The 15,887-nt window shown below is 44.1% G+C and overlaps 2 protein-coding genes and 1 pseudogene across 2 annotated transcripts; 1 reads left to right on the forward strand and 2 right to left on the reverse strand.

Annotated features, from left to right (window-relative positions):
* Positions 1 to 220: 220 nt before the first annotated feature.
* Positions 221 to 2,834, forward strand: LOC112170660 (annotated as a pseudogene).
* A 2,141-nt stretch (positions 2,835 to 4,975) lies between these two features.
* Positions 4,976 to 6,362, reverse strand: LOC112168851 (disease resistance protein RUN1). Its single transcript, XM_024305775.2, has 2 exons — positions 5,443 to 6,362; positions 4,976 to 5,333 (listed from the first exon to the last, which is right to left on the reverse strand). Exons 1-2 carry the CDS (start codon positions 6,337 to 6,339, stop codon positions 5,061 to 5,063), a joined length of 1,170 nt encoding a protein of 389 aa, XP_024161543.1. The 5' UTR covers positions 6,340 to 6,362; the 3' UTR covers positions 4,976 to 5,060.
* Positions 6,363 to 6,984: 622 nt separating this feature from the next.
* Positions 6,985 to 8,367, reverse strand: LOC112170661. Its single transcript, XM_024307995.1, has one exon. It carries the CDS (start codon positions 8,365 to 8,367, stop codon positions 6,985 to 6,987), a length of 1,383 nt encoding a protein of 460 aa, XP_024163763.1.
* Between the last annotated feature and the right edge of the window lie 7,520 nt (positions 8,368 to 15,887).

Raw genomic sequence — 15,887 nt, forward strand, 5'->3', positions numbered from 1 at the left:
ATCAATCTAAACCACTTTGTGTCTTCGTACACGCAACATGACCCTCTGTTTTCAATACTTCCATAGTTCCATCAGATTGAGACGCAAAGCAGTAGAGAGGAGATGATTTTCCTCTTTCTAAGTTCAAGTTTTTGAAGCTCTTTTTCAATCCAAGACAAAAATCCAATTATGATTGAACATCTCAGAAGGTTTCCACGGTGGCTATCGAAAATCTGAAGATATGCATGTTGATACTTCCATCAAAGAATTGGAACGTCTTCTTTCCTTTCTTCAAAAGTTTAGAGAAACTGGATTTGAGGAGTCCTTGATTGAAGCTAAAGAGATTGCAAGTGAGATGGGGATTGAACCGGTATTCATGGAAAAACGGACAATTCACAAAAAGAGACAATTTGGTGAAAGCTCTAGCGAAGCGGTGACACAATCAGCTGCAGAATCCTTTAAAGTCAATTATTTTCTCTACATAGTTGATCAAGCTATTTCTTCATTCAAAACCAGGTTAGCACAATTTCATTCAAATTTAATATAATCAGTTAATGAGCATGGTGTTTTGAGCAAGCTGATGATCATGTAACTGGTCACGTAACTGACCAAGTAACTGTAACTGGTCATGTAACTGGTCACGTAACTGACCATGTAACTGACCATGTCACTGACCAAGTAACTGGTCATGTAACTGGTCACGTAATTGACCATATCACTGACCAAGTAACTGGTCATGTAACTGACCATGTCACTGACCAAGTAACTGGTCATGTAACTGGTCACGTAACTGACCATGTCACTGACCAAGTAACTGGTCATGTAACTGACCATGTCACTGACCAAGTAACTGGTCATGTAACTGGTCACGTAACTGACCATGTCACTGACCAAGTAACTGGTCATGTAACTGACCAAGTAATTGGTCATGTAACTGGTCACGTAACTGACCATGGCACTGACCATGTCACTGACCAAGTAACTGGTCATGTAACTGGTCATGTAACTGACCATGTCACTGACCAAGTAACTGGTCATGTAACCCCACGTAACTGACCATGTAACTGACCATGTCACTGACCAAGTAACTGTAACTGGTCAAGTAACTGACCATGTCACTGACCAAGTAACTGTAACTGGTCATGTAACTGGTCACGTAACTGACCATGTCACTGACCAAGTAACTGTGAGCACACTCTTGTATTACAAGATCATAGCTGTGAGTTTCTTCAAATTGAACAACTCTGTACCTACCACTTGATTTATCCAACTTAATGATATCTAAGCAGATTATAGCAAAGAGAATCCAAGCAGAGAAGCCGTTGTTTTGGGTGAGACATGTTTATATAGTTTATTGAACTTCATCTTCTTCTTTTTTTCTAAACCAGGTTTGAGCAATTTAAGACTTTTGAAGAGAATTTTGGGCTTTTGTTTGATTTGGACAAGTTAAGGTCTGCAGATAGAGATAGTTTGAAGAGTTTTTGTGTTAACCTTACAAATTTATTGAAGCATGGCGAGATTTCTGATCTTAATGAAGATGATCTATATCATGACTTACGAATGTTGAGTGAAGATTTACCCAATGAAACAAAAAGAGCTATTGATGTGTTGAATTACATAAAAGAAGTTGATGGCTGTTATCCAAATGCTTGGATTGCTTATAGGATTTTGCTAACTATACCAGTCACAGTTGCCTCTGCAGAAAGAAGTTTTTCAAAGTTGAAATTGATCAAATCTTACCTTCGGTCTACTATGTCACAAGAGAGATTGAGTGGTTTGGCTATGATATCTATTGAAAAAGATATTGTTGGAAAACTTGATTATGTAAATTTGATTAGTACCTTTGCATCTAAAAATGCAAGACGAGTCATATTTCAGTGATACTTTGAAATTGGGATATTATTTTCTTTTGTAATGTTTGAGCATTTATTTTGGGGCCTCAAATTTTTTCCTGCCTTGAGCCTCTAAACTCACAGGGCCGGCCCTGCCGCCGACCCTTCCCGCAACCTCTGGTTTCGCCTCTACACTCCCACCGCCGCTACCACCAAGCTCCCCATCATCATCTTCTTCCACGGCGGCGGGTTCGCCTTCATGTCCGCCGCTTCAAAACCCTACGACGACTTCTGTCAACGCCTCGCTCGCGAGATCCCCGCCGTCGTCGTCTCCGTCAACTACGACGACGGTTTCGACGTCCTCAAAGCAGCTTGTTCGAGGGCGCGAATCTCGGGTAGTGTTTTCTGGCCGGGGACAGCTCCTGCGGGAACATAGTGCACCACTTGGCGATCAGAGCGAGCAGGCACGAGTTTAGGGATCTGAAAGTGGTCGGAATGTTGGCGATTCAGCCGTTTTTCGGCGGAGAAGAGCGGACGGAATCGGAGAAGAGACTGAAGAGTGTGCCGCTGGTGAACGTAGAGCGGACGGACTGGATGTGGAAGGCGTTTTTGCCTGACGGGTCGGATCGGGACCACCCGGTGGTCAATGTGTTTGGGCCGAACGCGGTGGATATTTCGGGGGTGGATTTTCCGGCGACGATTGTGGTTGTTGGGGGATTTGATCCGTTGCAGGATTGGCAGAAGAGGTACTACGAGGGATTGAAGAAACGCGGGAAACAAGCGGAATTGGTGGTGTTTCCGAACGCCATTCATACTTTCTATGCTTATCCCGAGTTGGATGACTCTTCTGTGTTTATTAACCGAGTCAGGGATTTTGTGCAATCGCAGTTGGTTAATGCTATTATTGAAACAAGACATTAACAGAGTCATCAATTATATTGTTTTTTTTATTTTCAATTTCGTGTCGATTTTTGTTCTGGATATATAAATGGCAGTGAAATAAAGAGACATTCAAAATCTAAATATTGCTGCTTCATCGAGCAAACGATCAATCACAAGCTCACACCGGCAGGGTAGACATGATTAACCAAATGAAAAATAAGTAGCACCAACTTGCATGTGTTCAAGACAAGAATTCAATTCATTTCACCGAAAAAAAAGAAGAAGAAAAAGCATTAACCACTTTTCTGGTCACCCAGGTCCTGCCCCGTCAAGCTCAAGTCCTTTAAATCTTTTTGGATGAGGTTCTTCTTCCTCTTCCCGACTCGCACCAGTTGCAGAATTACTAGATGCTGCATCATTATCATAGTAGTGTTGAAGGCCTGACTTGGTATTGCTCTGCTTCAATAATGTTTGCCAAAGCTCCTCCGCATCTTCCTCATATACCATACGGACCCCACACTTCTTCACTTGCACTATTTCCTCATCCATTTCTCTGGATGAATAACAAAGGCGGGTTTTAAATGAGAATTCAAGCTGATAGTAGATATCCTGCCACTCAGGACAGTGTGCATCATCACGGTGCACATAGTCTAAATAAATGTGATCCAACATAGGTTGACCCCACTCTCTCCCAAAAGCTAGACCACATGACTCCCAATGTTCTCCATTGGCCGTCAACCAAACATCAATGGACCACCACCCCAAGGGCGGGAGCGGTTTGAGTGGTCTAAAAACGGCACAGGAGGTGAATCCCATCCACTTGTTATTAAACCAACCAGGATGCAGCTCTACAGTTACCGAAGACCCTACACTTCGGTGATTGTACCACTCTGGAATTTCATTTCCAGGACCAACAAAGAAAAACCTAGCTTTTTGAGAATGTACGGAAGAACCACAACGTTTAAACTTCAGGTAGCGTGTTAGCAATGAAAGTGCACTTCTCTCACAGCTTTCATTCTCCACCATTTTGAAACAGTTAACACATCTTGCTTGTAGCACCGAATTGCATTGTCCTATTTGATTGGCCAATGTATCTAATGAAATGCAGTCGCTAGCGTTTACGCTAACATGAGATTGAAACCCTGGTAATGTCCGAAGCTTGCGGCACCAATCCAAGCGAAGATATTCAAGTCTAGAGAGTTGGCAAATGCTCTTGGGTAGTCTAACAAATTGATTTTTGCTCAAATTTAAATATCTCAATGAAGCTAAGCATCTGAAATCACTGGGGATTGCTTCTTCAGAAAGATTGCAATCACTTAGATCCAATTCGGTTAATGAATGCAAACCAGACAAACTAGCCAACGACAATCCTGCTTGAATGTGACTTCTTCTTCGCAATAACTGAAAGGGATTGAAGATCCTGTTCCATGAATTAGGTGACTGTCCTTTACATCCAGCAAGAGATAATTTTTTGAGGTTTTTCAAAAGACCGGTAAAGGAGGGCAATTCTCTTATGCCACTTCCACTCACATCAAGCTTCTCCAAACAGGCAACAAGACATAACTCATCTGGTAATTTATCAAGCTTTGAGCAACCAGAAAGATTGAGATCTTTCAGAGATTTTAAGCCACCTACACTGTTTGGAAGACACACAAGATGTTTGCAATCTCTCAAGGACATAGAAACAAGTCTTTCAAGCATGCCAATAGGCCAAGGTAGTTCTCGACTTCTCGTATAGAAGTTCCACTCGCATCAAGCTTCTCCAAACAAGCATGATGACCCAACTCAATTGGCAATTCATCAAGCTTTGAGCAACCAGAGAGATTGAGATCTCTGAGACATTTTAAGCCACCTACACTGCTCGGAAGACACACAGGAAGTTTACAATCTTCCATTTTCAGCAGAGAAAGTCTTCCAAGCATTCCAATAGAGGAAGGTAGTTCTCTTATGCCGGTGCCATTCACATGAAGCTCCTCCAACCTTTCTAAATGACCCACGTCATCCGGTAGTTTTTTAAGCTTTGAGCAACCAGAAAGATTAAGAACTTTGAGAGATTTTAAGCCACGTACACTGCTTGCAAAATGCACTAGATTCTTGCAATCTTCTAAGTTCAGCATCGTAAGTTTGTCAAGCACTTCAATTCCTGGGTCAACGTCATACAGTCTTGTACAACCTTCTAGAAACAGAAGCACAAGATGTGGCATACCTTTAAAGTTTGGGGTGTTGACAAGATTCAATGAGTTGCTGAGTTTAAGGGTTTTCAAATTGTATAAAGGCTGTCAAGTAAAAGCATAAGAAAATTAGCTTTTATATTTAAAATTTCTTCTGTAACTAGTGAAATATTATGTAAGTACTTGATACCTCTATTTACAACGGAAAATGTTCAATGCCACTACTACACATGTTAAGTTCTAGTGGCTTTTCAGGGTTGAAATGCGATGGGAGAGATTTCGAGGGATACCCAGTCAATTTAAGAATCCGTAAACTATTAGGAAGACATTCAAGCCCATTCGATAGGTTCACATTCTTAATGACAAGATATCTCAATCTATTCATCATTGAAAAAGATTTAGCATTCACATCCACCTTTACTCCAGCCTCAATTGAGTCCAGAACAATGCCTTCTATTGCTTCTGTTCCCTATGAAACATCACCAATAAAAAATATTAGGACTAAGAAATTGAGAATATTAGACTAACTTGTCATTAGCAAATAGTAACTAAAATTGTTCTTGTACTAAATCTCTTACAGTATTTTTGGTCAAGACTTGTTTGACATCTTCTGGAAGCCATAACTGGCTGCGCATGCCTGGCTCATTAGTAGATTCCCGACGGACAATTTCCCGACCCATTTCTTGGAGCAAATCATGCATCCGTAGTCTTCCATGTGAAACAGTCAAGAGAGATCTTTCGGTAAGAACTTTTATTCCAATAATTGCATAAACATCGCATCTGATCAGTATTTCTGTTACTCGATCTTTTTTCTTTCCGCAAAAAAAGCATGAAATGTCTAGGAAGATTGTCTTCTCTTCATCATCTAGACCATCATAACTTGTTTTAAGTATGTCAAAAATTTCCAAGTTACACACTCTTCCTAGTTTTCTCAATGCACTGTTCCACTCACTGAGATCTCTTCCATACAAAAAAGAGCCCAATACTTCAAGAGCTAAAGGGAGACCTTTGGCATAATTTATGACAGATTTAGACGAATCAAGAAAATCTTCTTCAGGGTAACCTTTTTTGAATGCTTTCCGGCTGAAAAGCATAAGAGAATCCTCATCATTAAATTCCTCAACCTTCAATCTTCTCTCTACTTCATGTTCGATCAACAAATGCTCATTTCTAGTTGTGATGAGAACTCTACTCCCTGAACCAAACCACTCTTTACTTCCTGCCAAATATTTCAAATGGCTTGAATGGTTCACATCATCAAGAATCAGAAGAACCTTTTTGTGACATAACAACCTCCTCATTATGGCGGCTCCTTCATGGAGGTCTAAAATGTTAGCCATTTTTGTCCAAATCCCAGAGAGAAGTTGCTTTTGTAGATTTAGGAGACCACTTCTTTCAACAGAGTCTCTAACATCAGTAAGAAGGAAGCTAACTTCAAATTCATGAAAGATTCTCTCATACACCGCTCTTACCATAGTTGTCTAACCAATCCCGCCCATTCCCCATATCCCAATGAAGCGGACATCATCTGACAAGACCCACCCCGAATTCCACCCTGGAATCCGAAGTGGCCCTGCGGGACCCACCTTTAAAGGAAATTTATCAAAAATTTCGGCATAACCTCCCTTAAAAATGGATAACCCAAAATCCTGTGGAAGACCAAAATTCACTTCTAATAATCCAACCACAACTCCTGGAGCCACCCTACTCCCATCATTCAACCAATCCCATCTCAAAGCTAATAACATCATACATAATCTCCAAAAGGTAAAAGTTACTACAATCACCAATGTTAGGTCATAGACCTCAAATATAATTCATACAAGTCTGGGTCACATATCCCTTAGTAATCAGAGCATTCTAGAAATATAAATGGACAAGGAGTGCAGTAGGTTAAACAGGTAACCTACAGAATGTGATGGCGGAAGCAGGTGCGGTCACTATGGCTCACACTTGTACACCGAGCAGCAGTACTGAAATCTGGGCATTTGAAACCGAAGGGCCCAGGGAAAAGTATATAAAAACGTTAGCGTGAGTGGACAAAAATAAATAATTGAAAGGAAAAAGGAGTTTATACTTTTCCACATATATATCAATAAAACTCCTGATGCATGCAATAATTAAGAAAACCACGAGAAGCTTCGCTTAAGAAAAACCCACTCTATCTTAAGTGCTCTTCCCGCAGGTAAAGAAACATACCACTCACCAATAAGGAGTGATGATGGCACATTTGCAAAACATGCGAATCTGCTGGACATAAAAGAGTGCGTTGCACCAGGATCAATTAAGGTTAAAGCAGGTTGATGAAAGATAAACAACGTACCAACGATAACTTTCGGTGAATCACGGCCCTCCTGCTGGGTCATGGCGTGCAGTCTAGCATGTGTCACAGGACGACCTCGCTGAGCCCTGCCCTGCTGAGAACTAGCTCGGCCTACCGAGCTGGTGCGGGCGCTGCTAGTAGAACCACCAGCAGAGGACTGACCAACAGTCTGAGTGGGGGTAGATCTAGCTCCCTGAGTCGCAAGGGGACAGTCCCTCCTGAAGTGATCCTGCTGACCACAAATAAAACATCCTGCTGTCTGGTACTGCCCAAACTGGGCTGGCTGGCTAGCCGAAGCCCCACTCGAACCACCATGATAACTCTTGGACCTCTCAAACTGTCCAAACTGTCGTCCACTAGACTGACCCCGAGAGAATCTCCTGTCACGTACCCTGAATCTAGTACGGGACCTCGAACTGGAACCACTGCTCTTTCCACTACCAACTGAAGAACCAGAACCAGATGTGGAAGTAGCCCTCTTAGATGGACCCTGGCTAGGGCCACCAGGATCCCTAGGGTGAAATCCAGCAGGTGAGTCCGACTCAATGTCCATGGCATAAGATACTGCCTCAGCAAAGCTCCGGTACGGTGTGCCTAACATCTTATCCTTAAACTTTCCTCCAAGTCCCAAGACAAATCTACGAATCTTACTTTGCTCAGTGCGAACCAAATCCGGCACATGATGGGCCAAGGAGAGAAACTCCTGCTCAAACTCCAACACTGACTGCTCATCTCTCTTCACCAAGCTCAAGAACTGGTCTTGCATCCGATTAAGGTGGGCATCACTAAAGTACCGTCCATAGAAATGGGTCTTGAACATATCCCATGTCATGGGGCCAGCATTTGCAGGGTCATTGGCAACATCAATCCACCAATGCCAGGCGGTATCCTCAAGAAACTGTACTGCCAAAGTCACTTTCCTATCCTCTGGAAGATCCATCTGGGAGAAAACTCTCTCCATCCTGTCAATCCACCGCTGAGCCTCTACAGGTGAGGCGGCAGAAGCAAAAGTCTGAGCCCCATGCCTCCTAGCACGCTCCACAGTATAGTCAGTACGTGACCCGGGGAGTGCTGCGGCAATCTGCCGAAAGAACTGTCCAAAAGTATCCGCAAACCCCCTAGGTATCGGCTCATCTTCCCTAACCGGAGTTCTCTCACGTGCTCGGCGATTTCGAGCCATAGTACCTGAAGAAAAGTATTTAAGAAGTTCAAGGATCAGTACAACAAGGTATCTACTTTACATGCATAATAACACACTAGTACTGAAGAGCACACGATGGGGATCCGCCGCGGTCGGGCCATCACTCGGGAGGTACTAAGCGTCATTAGGCATATAAAGTAGCAAGGAAGTAAGGAAGTCTACAGAATCTAGAAACCTAGTAACACTAGGGGGGCAACACTATACAATATTAAACCCATTTCTTAAAATAAAATAAAAAATAAAAAAAGTCATAAATACAATTCTTTGGGGGCAATTCTAAGGGTCCCTACACTCGCGAAGCTACTAAGCCGAGTCAGCGGCTCCGGAAACTTTTTCCAGCTTTGCCCTCACAGGAAAGGCTGAGCTCAAGGGAAATGTGAGAGCCACCACCGTGACCACCACCTCCATCGGAAGTAGTCTTCATATTGCCAAAGATGTCCTCACTGTGCATGGGAAACAGTGGAAGGGTTTTAATCTCCTGGTGATCTTCTCCTCGTTGTTCCATGATGGATCCACCAACAAGCTCTGATCTTTGCTTGGGCACTTGAACATCCGAAGCGAGCTCCTTCTTCTTCAGCTTCTCCCGAGCCCTTTGATTCTGGAACCAATAAAAGACGTTCTTGTTCTCGATCTGTCCGTACCATTTTAGCTGGAAAGTGATCCTCTGAACCTGCTCTACAGTGGGGGACTTAACTCCCTTGTCATCGTAAAGCTCCTTGAGGATTCTTATCTGATCTGTAGTAGGAAGCCACCTAGTATTACTCTGTTTGCAATGCATGTTAGGACTACTCTCGGCGGCTTTGTTGCTTCCTCCATCCTCGGTTGGATGCCGGTTTTGTGGTTCCATTGATGATGGATTAAAGAGAATGTGAGAATAATGGAAGAGTGATGATGATAAGTAATTAAGAAAGATTGATGTTGATGAAACGATTTTGGGATTGGCAGTTTGGGTTTATAATATGGAGGAAGATATAGGCATCCAAAGGTCCACCATTGGATGGACGGTCAAAGAGAAGAGTCAAGTGTCAGTAAAGCGTAATTAAAGTTGCCCTAAATTTCGGAAAAGAATGAATTATTGGCGCGTGAAGGAACCGAACGGTTTTCGAGGATGTAACTATTCCATTTTCAATATTATCTTCTCACGGTGAAGTTTTCAACAGCTAATGCGAATTGAGTTGGGGCCAGCAAGTGGATCCAAAAGATAAATATTTTCTCAAAACCCTCGTCGTGAGGCTCTTTTTGACGCGGAGCATATTTTAAAAGTTCATATTATTTTTAATATGCAACTAGGGGGGCCTATATTTGGGGCCTTGCGAGACACAATTATTGGCTTCTCACGAATATTGGAATATCAGGATAAGAAAATATTATTGTATTCATAAAGTCGCTGTGCGGCCAAAAGCAGTACATTCATTACAAAGCCAAAAGTGGCTAGAATACAAAACAGGAATCTTCAGATATCTTCTGAATCTTTTCTCAAGTGGAAGCAGCTATGGAATCCAACGTCGGGTTGAGCTGCGCCATTATCTCAAGGAGGCCAGACTTTAGGGAAGGAAAAAGAGGAATACCGGAGCCCCCGCGCCCCCTTTACATGGAAACGGTAGAGGAATACAACATTGGTTTGCCCAACGCCAGTATCCATGAGAATGGGACACACCTGTAAAAGAAAATGGAGCCTCCAAGCCCCCTCAATTGGAAGCAGCTATGGAATCCAACGTCAGGTTGAGCCGCGCCATTATCTCAAGGAGGGGCAGAGAGTGAAGGAACTGAATATCAGCTTGAGTCTCTGCACCCCCTCTAGCCTTGGTAACCACCATTAGCTGGACGTGAAGTACAGGAACAGCCATTCTGTAGCTTGAACCCATTCCTTCAAAGAGTCCATCCCTTCTCATCCCTCCAAGATTCTATCAAGAAGAGAAAGAGGGAGAAGGAGGTGAGAACCAAAGCCTCTTCCATCTGGAGGGCACAACACGGGCCGGGTCCAGAAGGAAGGAAACAGAGGAGGAAAGACGAACCTCAATTTGGCTTCCCTCCCTTCCCCGATTTGCTCCAAGTGGGGGATCCTAATAAAGATGATCTCGCATGATCGTGGATCTCACACTCGGAGCCCCCTCGTGTTTCTAAACCAATCTGAAGCCTGGCATTATTGTTGCAAGATTCCAGAAAGGCGAAACAAGGGGTTGCCTAAGATTACGCCATAAGGCCTAACTCAGGCTTAAGATTACGCCATAAAGCCTAAAATTTAGAGGCTAAAGGTCATTTCATGAGGGGAAGATTTGTGAAGAAGGAGAAAGAGAAGCAAGGACTGAAAGGCCATTTCTTGAATGTTTCAGAAAATTTGTTGTGAGTATTCCTTGCCCAAAATACAACTATTTAAAGGGACTTTAGGAAAATCTCCACCCTTGGATGGATGGTTAAAGAGTCAAACCGATGTCAGTAAATCGAGATTAGTGATTCCGAATCTCGGAAAAAAAAGGGACTAGTAGCATGTGAGGAGCGGTTTTTGAGGAGTTAGCTATTAAAAGAAGAGATTATTGGCATTTGAGGAGATCGACCGGTTTATGAGGGGGCCTACAAAGATTGGCCTGCAAAGATCAATTTCAAACAAAGTTCCTCCACGTGGCGTTTCGCCGCAATGGCACCAGCTTCGGCCTGAGTGGCCCGATCTCTGATACGGGCCAGATTGCGGCCCATTTCTTCAGAAGCAGCCAAAGGCTCATCGAGTTGAGCTTCTTCTGCAACAATCACATTCTCAACAAAGGCTAAATGGGCTTGGAGGTCCTCGATCTGAAGTTTGAAGTCGGACCTTTGGATTTGTAGTTCCCGCAGGCGGATGGATCGTTCATTTAAATTATCGCGGGAGATGTCCATTTCTCGAGAGACACTATTCAAAGCCTCTTGAGCGTCGCGAGCCTGGGTGTTCGCGGCCGATTGACGTCGGCGGGCCATATCAAGTTCATTTAGTAGAGAGTCAATAACACTAAATTGCTGCAAGGTCAATACCTTCTCCTGGCAAAGATACCTTAGGGCTTCTAAGACTCGCGGGAGAATGTCAGTCTCCAATACTTGAGGACCTAGATGTTCGCGAAGCACCATTTTAGCCTCATCCACAGCAGAAGGAGGAATTACCTCCAACACCCTCATCAATCTCTCGAATCTGGTAGGAGGAAGAGGCGGCAGAGGCGCCACAGGATCACGAACCACCAATGCAAAAGGGTGGACAGCTTCCTCAGTTTCTTCATCTTCAATACGTTGGTCTGTCCCTTCAGCCTCAGGGGAATCTGGAAACTCAACTCGCGGCTCACCATGGGTAAGTGGAGCAGATTCAAGCACAGAGCCCTCAGCTTCGACGGTTGTCTCATTTGTTCGCGAGACTTGGGGGGGCACCACCACCGTTAGTATCATTTTCCATCTCTGAGGCGACTGTCCCGCCGATAAGACCAGCAGCATTTGCAGCCACCTCCTCGGTACAAACAGAATCCTGGTTAGGTTCAGAAATGTCAGAGAGCATGGTTGGATCTAAAGGGAAATGGAAAGTATTGGCCAAACAATGGCTTACCTCTCGAGCTGTCGGGTCAATATCTGGTACGTGGTCACCAAGAGGAAGAGGCCCCGCCTCATTCACCTCTTGAACCTCTAGTGCCGCGAGAATCTCTGTCGTCATCAGTTCCTCATAAGAGGCAGAAGTCTCAGAGTGGCTTTCCACGCTTTCATCATCCGAGGAGTCGTCATCAGAGATCTTTATTAGAATGGTAGGACCTTGCAGGTGCTCTGTAGTGGGAGATGGGAGAGGTGCCACAGGGTTAGTTGATGCTTGAACTAGCGAGAGAATTGGCTCTTCTGTAGTGGTTGAGGGTCTAGCCTCGCTCAGGCGAGAGGGATCAGTGGTCCTTTGACGGACCTGTCAAAAGATATATAATGAAGATCATGCCCAGATTCTAAAATTTAAATAGAATAAGAAGGGGCCGTAGTTTACCAATCGCATTCCCAGAGGTTCGTCATCTTCAAAACTCCCTTCGACGGATTGAGTTCGATCACGTTTGCAAGCAAAGATAGCAGTGGCCTATACGAGAAAAGAGTCATAACTCAAAAGGGGGGGAAGCACCAAATATACAAGTTTGGGATCGTTCTTAACCAAATTACCACAGCAGGATCTTCATCATGCGAAGACTCTCCCTCAGAAGTCTCCTCTGCTATTGCCTTTTGTTTCCCTGCCTGAACAGAGGCTGTCCTGCTCCGGGTAGTTTGTTACAAAACACACTCAGGAATAAGAGTGGGAAAATCAACACAAGGAAATGGAATGGTGAAGAAAGACAAAAACTTACTGTTGCCCTAGGCTCGTGGATTTGTATCCCTGGACGCAATGAGCGAGAAGGTAGAATAGGTCGCGGGGGTTGTTCTGCAGGTTTGGAGAAGCGCTCAAGAATCTCGCGAACCTCCGGACCAGGGCTACTCATGCCACGAAAGATCAGGACGAAGAGTTCGTCATGTGGCAGGTCCCAACAATTCACTGACACTTCTTTCCACCAATCAGCATAGTCATTATCGACATCGTTGAGGGGGTATAGCGCTCTGACCCAAGGGGGAATCACTATCAAAGTAAAATGACTCTGAAAGGGGGCAGACCCAGGCGGGGCTAATCTCCGCCAAGAGGTGTAGTAATTGGCAGAATCAACCAGAGGCCATGGTACCAACTGGGCCAACCCAAATTAGCGAGCAAAGTGGTTAGGGGCGTAGAGCTCGTAACTTACGCGATCAGTGGCAAGACGAATATCCAAGCAGGAGATGGCGAGACGAAAAGCCAGGAGGGCTCTTTCACTATGATCCCGTCCACTGGGCAGAAAGCCATCATCAAGGGGAGAAGGGAATCGCCTAGAAAGGACTATTTCTAGGTCCGGCATCTCTCCCAGCAAGTACAAGTAAATAAAACACTCGGAGTAGGGTGGAGCTCGATACCTTACGTTGCGGCAAAGCCAGTTCCCCAAAAGGGAATCAACTGGAGGTTCCTTTGAAATATCATCGCGACGGAAGTGAGGGAAATAAATCTACAGCCAAAAGGCAAGAATCCAGAAGGGACCACTAATGTCGGTATCAAATGGGTGCATTACGACTCTATAAAGGGAGCGATATAACGCACCCAATACAGGTTGCCCAAGGCCAACGCAAATACCATTATAGAGAGCAGTGGCCAGAGAATTCCAGGGCCCAGTCGGTTTGTTGGAAGAAGTGCAAAAGATAAATTTGCAAAGCCAGAATTCCAGGAATGTGATACCTCCTGTATGGTCACGCTGGGTGCAGTAATAGTCGCGCCAGAATGGGTAGGATTTGCTGTGACGCCCTCGACTAGCCATGTCCATTCTCAAAGAAAATTGAATGCCATCAAACTGACCATGCACATAGGGGTCAAAGTCAATGGGCAACCCCGTGATGGTAAGAACATCCAACAGAGTTATGCTCATCTGCCCAAACCGGAAATCGAATGTATTGCTGGAGGTGTTCCAGAAGCAAAGAGCGGCGGCTAGCGGTGCAGGGCTAGTATTATGAGGAAGACAGAAGCATAGATCGATGGTTTGAGTGATACCCACCGGATCCCATCGGGCCAAATCTCTCGCTCGGACCTTCTGAAACCAAACATTTTCCTCGGGAGTGACGGTAGGCCAGAAGCCCACTTTCCTCCTTGGTCCTCAACTGCTAAAATCACCAGGCACCTGCCGAATAGCCGCTATGGGACGGCGGATGGGAAGCCCATAATAGGCCATAACATCATCTGGCAAACGATCGCGAGGTGTGGGACCCAGACTCGCTTGACTATCACCGCCACCAAAGCCCATCAGTCGACTTCTCTCCTCTCCGGTCTGACATCTACATCGAATACTCATGTTAGTCCGCCAGTTGAATGTAGCTTTCTCAGTGATTTCATCTGCCTGATCGATAACGAATGGTTTCTTGGATGCCATTTCTAGGTCGCAAGGATTACTTCTCCATTACACCTCGATTTATAGCTCAGATATTTTGGAGATTAATTTATTAGTTGGGCCAGTGAGTGGCCCTGGTTGATAATTAATGAGTCATTATTTCATCTTGAGAATCGCATCTAAGGCGACAGTGAAGATACTTCTCCATTACACTTCGATTTATAGCTCAGATATTTTGGAGATTAATTTATTAGTTGGGCCAGTGAGTGGCCCTGGTTGATAATTAATGAGTCATTATTTCATCTTGAGAATCGCATCTAAGGCGACAGTGACGATATTCCACCTTTTCTTACCACGGCAGGGCCAGCATAAGCGGCCTGATGTTTTTTAATTAAAACATGATTAAAACCGATGCGGTTTTAGATGCTAAAGTATGGTGGTTTCACTTGGTCACACGTCATGATGTCAATAGCCATGATCCAATCATCCTCTTCGACATAAGACTCGCGAAGGATTAAATGACAGCAAACAGTTTGCTTTTTTGCATCTTATGTCGCCAAGTACTATAGGCCTTGATCAAGCCAGGAAAGCGGCTACAACCCCTACATTTGAGAAAATCAACAGAGAGCCAGCGAACAAGGTAGATACTTGTTGCTATACACATGGCGAAGCAACCACCAAGGAAGAGAAGGATCCTCATTCGCGATCAAAAGCAGTCTCCTTCGCATGAGGGGCACGCTAAAGTTCTGATCTCCTACAACCTGCCCAAGTTCACCAATTCACTACATACCAGACATCAGATACATAGAGGCAACAAAGTTGGCAAAGGAAGCGTCAGTTCATGACAAAGACAATTCAGTAGTGGCATTCAAGCTTTATGGCCTATTTAGAGGCCTATATGGAATCAGTCAAGCAATTTCAAGCCAATAAAAGTGGCTTTGGAACAACGAATTTTAAGCAACAACATTATAATAGTGGTACTGATTCAAGACCTCTTCAGTCAAGACGAAGACCTTTGACTTCGAGGTCTGGGGGGCAATGTTTGGACCCAAAATGAACATTTTGGCCTGACAAGGCACGTCTTGGAGAAATTGAGCCAATGTTAGTGGCTCAAACTATATATTGTCGACAAGCTTGAAATATATATTTAGAGGCTAAATAAAGCCTACTATGGAAGCATGGAAGCATGAAAAGTCAACTTTAGCACATTTTCCTACTTCGGCTAGGAGAAACCGAGCTAAACAAGGAAGAAGGGGCGGCAGACTAACCAAATGAAATCTAAATGAGCTAAAAATTTCCATATTAATACTAGACATCTCAAGAATCATTTCTTATGAAGAGTGTCAGAGCTAGTTTTGAGTGGAAGGCCTTCAAACAATCAGTCCAATTTTCTACAGAAGCAAAACTGGTAAACTGGACCTGTAAGTGGTCCAGCAGCATTTTCGGCCCAACCGCATAGAATAAAGCTCTGAAAATTTGTCAGGATGATCTACACTCGTAGTGGAACATTTTTTATGAAGAAGTCGAAGGCTCATTCTGAAGTCTTGTTGGAGAAATAATTGAAGGAATAAAGGGGCAGAAACT

Source organism: Rosa chinensis, chromosome 6 (assembly GCF_002994745.2).
Source record: "Rosa chinensis cultivar Old Blush chromosome 6, RchiOBHm-V2, whole genome shotgun sequence".
NCBI lineage: Eukaryota > Viridiplantae > Streptophyta > Magnoliopsida > Rosales > Rosaceae > Rosa > Rosa chinensis.

What these genes read in the sequence shown, in the direction of transcription:
- LOC112168851 (XM_024305775.2), bottom strand. Translation starts at nt 6,339, where the DNA reads ATGGTAAGAGCGGTGTATGAGAGAATCTTTCATGAATTTGAAGTTAGC. An exon ending in AAGTCTTGACCAAAAATACT is followed by an intron (nt 5,334 to 5,442) that starts GTAAGAGATTTA and finishes GATGTTTCATAG; the next exon opens with GGAACAGAAGCAATAGAAGG.
- LOC112170661 (XM_024307995.1), bottom strand. Translation starts at nt 8,367, where the DNA reads ATGGCTCGAAATCGCCGAGCACGTGAGAGAACTCCGGTTAGGGAAGAT.